Source organism: Halyomorpha halys, unplaced genomic scaffold, assembly GCF_000696795.3.
Source record: "Halyomorpha halys isolate HHAL.00 unplaced genomic scaffold, Hhal_1.1 Scaffold500.1, whole genome shotgun sequence".
Classification (NCBI taxonomy): Eukaryota; Metazoa; Arthropoda; class Insecta; order Hemiptera; family Pentatomidae; genus Halyomorpha; species Halyomorpha halys.
In genome coordinates, this window is record NW_027111990.1 from 445,810 (window position 1) to 448,195 (window position 2,386).

At 26.0% G+C, this 2,386-nt stretch overlaps 1 protein-coding gene across 2 annotated transcripts in view; it reads right to left on the reverse strand.

Moving 5' to 3' along the window:
• Positions 1–2,386, reverse strand: part of LOC106683631 (translational regulator orb2) — a 235,336-nt gene that overhangs the window by 10,521 nt on the left and 222,429 nt on the right. For both annotated transcript variants that reach the window (XM_014425232.3, XM_014425230.3), the window contains one exon: positions 1,991–2,101. In XM_014425232.3, coding sequence (XP_014280718.1) covers positions 1,991–2,101 — 111 coding nt within the window. The remainder of the gene's footprint in view (positions 1–1,990; positions 2,102–2,386) is intronic.

Below are 2,386 nucleotides of genomic sequence, written 5' to 3' on the forward strand. Positions count from 1 at the left end.
TAGGTCAAAATGTCAGTTTCTGTTTTAATAATTTTTTAGTAGACTGTGAGGATTACAATGTTTTTTTTTCTTTTTTATTAGCAACATCAAGTAAAATATATAGGTTTTATTGTAACACATACTAGACACATGAATACACACACACACATAGTCAAAATCGAAAGAATGGTTTTAAGATAAGGAGTGTTTAGAAAGTTTAGAAGCAGAACAGCTACTATAACAAACAAAAGATAATAGTTATAGTTTATAGTTTATAGTTGCCTTTTACTTCAGTCCATATGTTATAAACATTTCCGCTTATGTAATTCACAATTGGCCCACCGCGCTAGTTGTACATGGTGTTGGACCTGCCTCCAGTATGTCTCCGGTATTTCTCTTTTATTAACTACCTTTTATTCTTTTCTACCATCTTTCCTCCCTTTCCTTATTCTTTTTCCCATACCCACTTTGTTAGTTATGTTCACCATACCTAATTACTATTATTTATATTACTACTCTTAGCTTATATAAATTTATATCTACTTCTTTAATTTTGTTATTCTACTTACACATTTAAATAATCCCATATACGTTTTTCTTTATATTATTCAATTTCAAATAATTTACAATTTTGTACATTTATTTATTTAGGTGATTTTCATATCTATATTATTTTCTTTTTCCCTTCTTAATTTTAATAATACTATTTTCCCTGTATATTATTATATAAAGTTTCAATATTCTTATAATATTACACTATGCATTTTCTTCAATACTTCTTATGTACCTATATTATCTGTTATCTTCTTGTTTCTTGTTTTCTCTGTAATTACATTTAATTATTAGGGTTGTTATCTTGTTTTTGTTCGTAGCCCTGATGAAGGCCAATTCTGGCCAAAATGATGGCAATGATAAATATATTTTTACTTATTTGTGTTCTTCAATGACTGCATTCCCGATCATCTCCTCATATATAATCCATAGTCAACTATAAACTCATCATTATGAATTAATATTATATGATTTATTGATTATTCATCACCAAATATTTGTCATTACAAAAAAAAAGTTTCCATAACGTTGCTAAATTGTTGGTTAAGTATTAAGAAAAGTAAACCCATTTGTTAAAACTTATTTAAAAACGGTTTTATTTTTAAACAAAATTCATGATTCTATAGCCTAAATCAGATCATCCCACTATCAATCTCAATTTTTGAATAATTCCTATTTGTATACAAAGCTAAAGCCAATCATGAGGTGATTATATATTAAGAGGCAGTAATTAAATGCATCAAATGATTATGTATACACATATTTTGATTAAAGAATAACAAGGAATACCAATCTTGGAGTTCATATATTATAAAGATATGAGTCAGTAATATATTTAGTATATAATAAAGTCTTTAAATAGTAATATAATATAAATATTTAGAATTTAAGAAAAAACAAAAGAGCCATTATGCATTGAAGAATAGACTAAGTATATGATGGTCATCATATAGAGTTGCAGAGGCACCAATAATTTTTTAAAAAAGACGAAAATTCTAGAAAATTTGAATTATCGATAGAATCTTTAGGTTGGTCTATAGAATTAACCAAAAATCCATTGAATTCAAGAAAATCCCAGCACAAACCATTGAAAAGCTAGAAATTATGATCAACTTATTCATTATCCATTAGCATCAGCACAAGAAGAGGAACATTTCCAAATTGATAGTAAGTAACTTTTTTCAATTCTATTTCTTATCAGATGACCTGATAGTTAAGGATATTATGAGTGTATCCATAGAAATTCTCAAAGTTAAATCAAATATCTATTTCACTCCTCCTAACCCAACCTTTTAAAGATAAAAAAATTTTAATTAAGTTTTAAAAAATATGTTTTTTTAACGTAACACAACTTTCTTGTGTGTTCGCCATTTATTTACTGCTTCATCCCAATATTGAATGATCAGAATACAATTTAATATTTAAATTATTACATGAATAAATATTAGTAATAAGTTACCTGTAGACATGTGACATTAGCACAGAAAAAAGGCGCAAATTTCCCTCCACACCTCTGTCCTTGACATTCATCACACATCTGATCATCGAGTACATATGGCTTTACTTCCACCTGAGCATAATATAGCATTATTAATAATAAATTTACTCTAAAGTTGAAAAAAAAATTAAATATCATAATTGTTTATTAGCTTAATACTTAAACTAAATCAAATATACTATTAATCAACTAAGAAACTGTTATATTTGAATGAGTCATTAACTCTTTTATAAACTACGTTTTGAACAATATGTGGAAGAATCTTGAGGAAAATTACAATTACAAAATTTAAAATAAAAAATGAATGAAATAAAAAGGTACATATAGAGAAAATGTAAAAAAAAAAAAAAAAAAAAA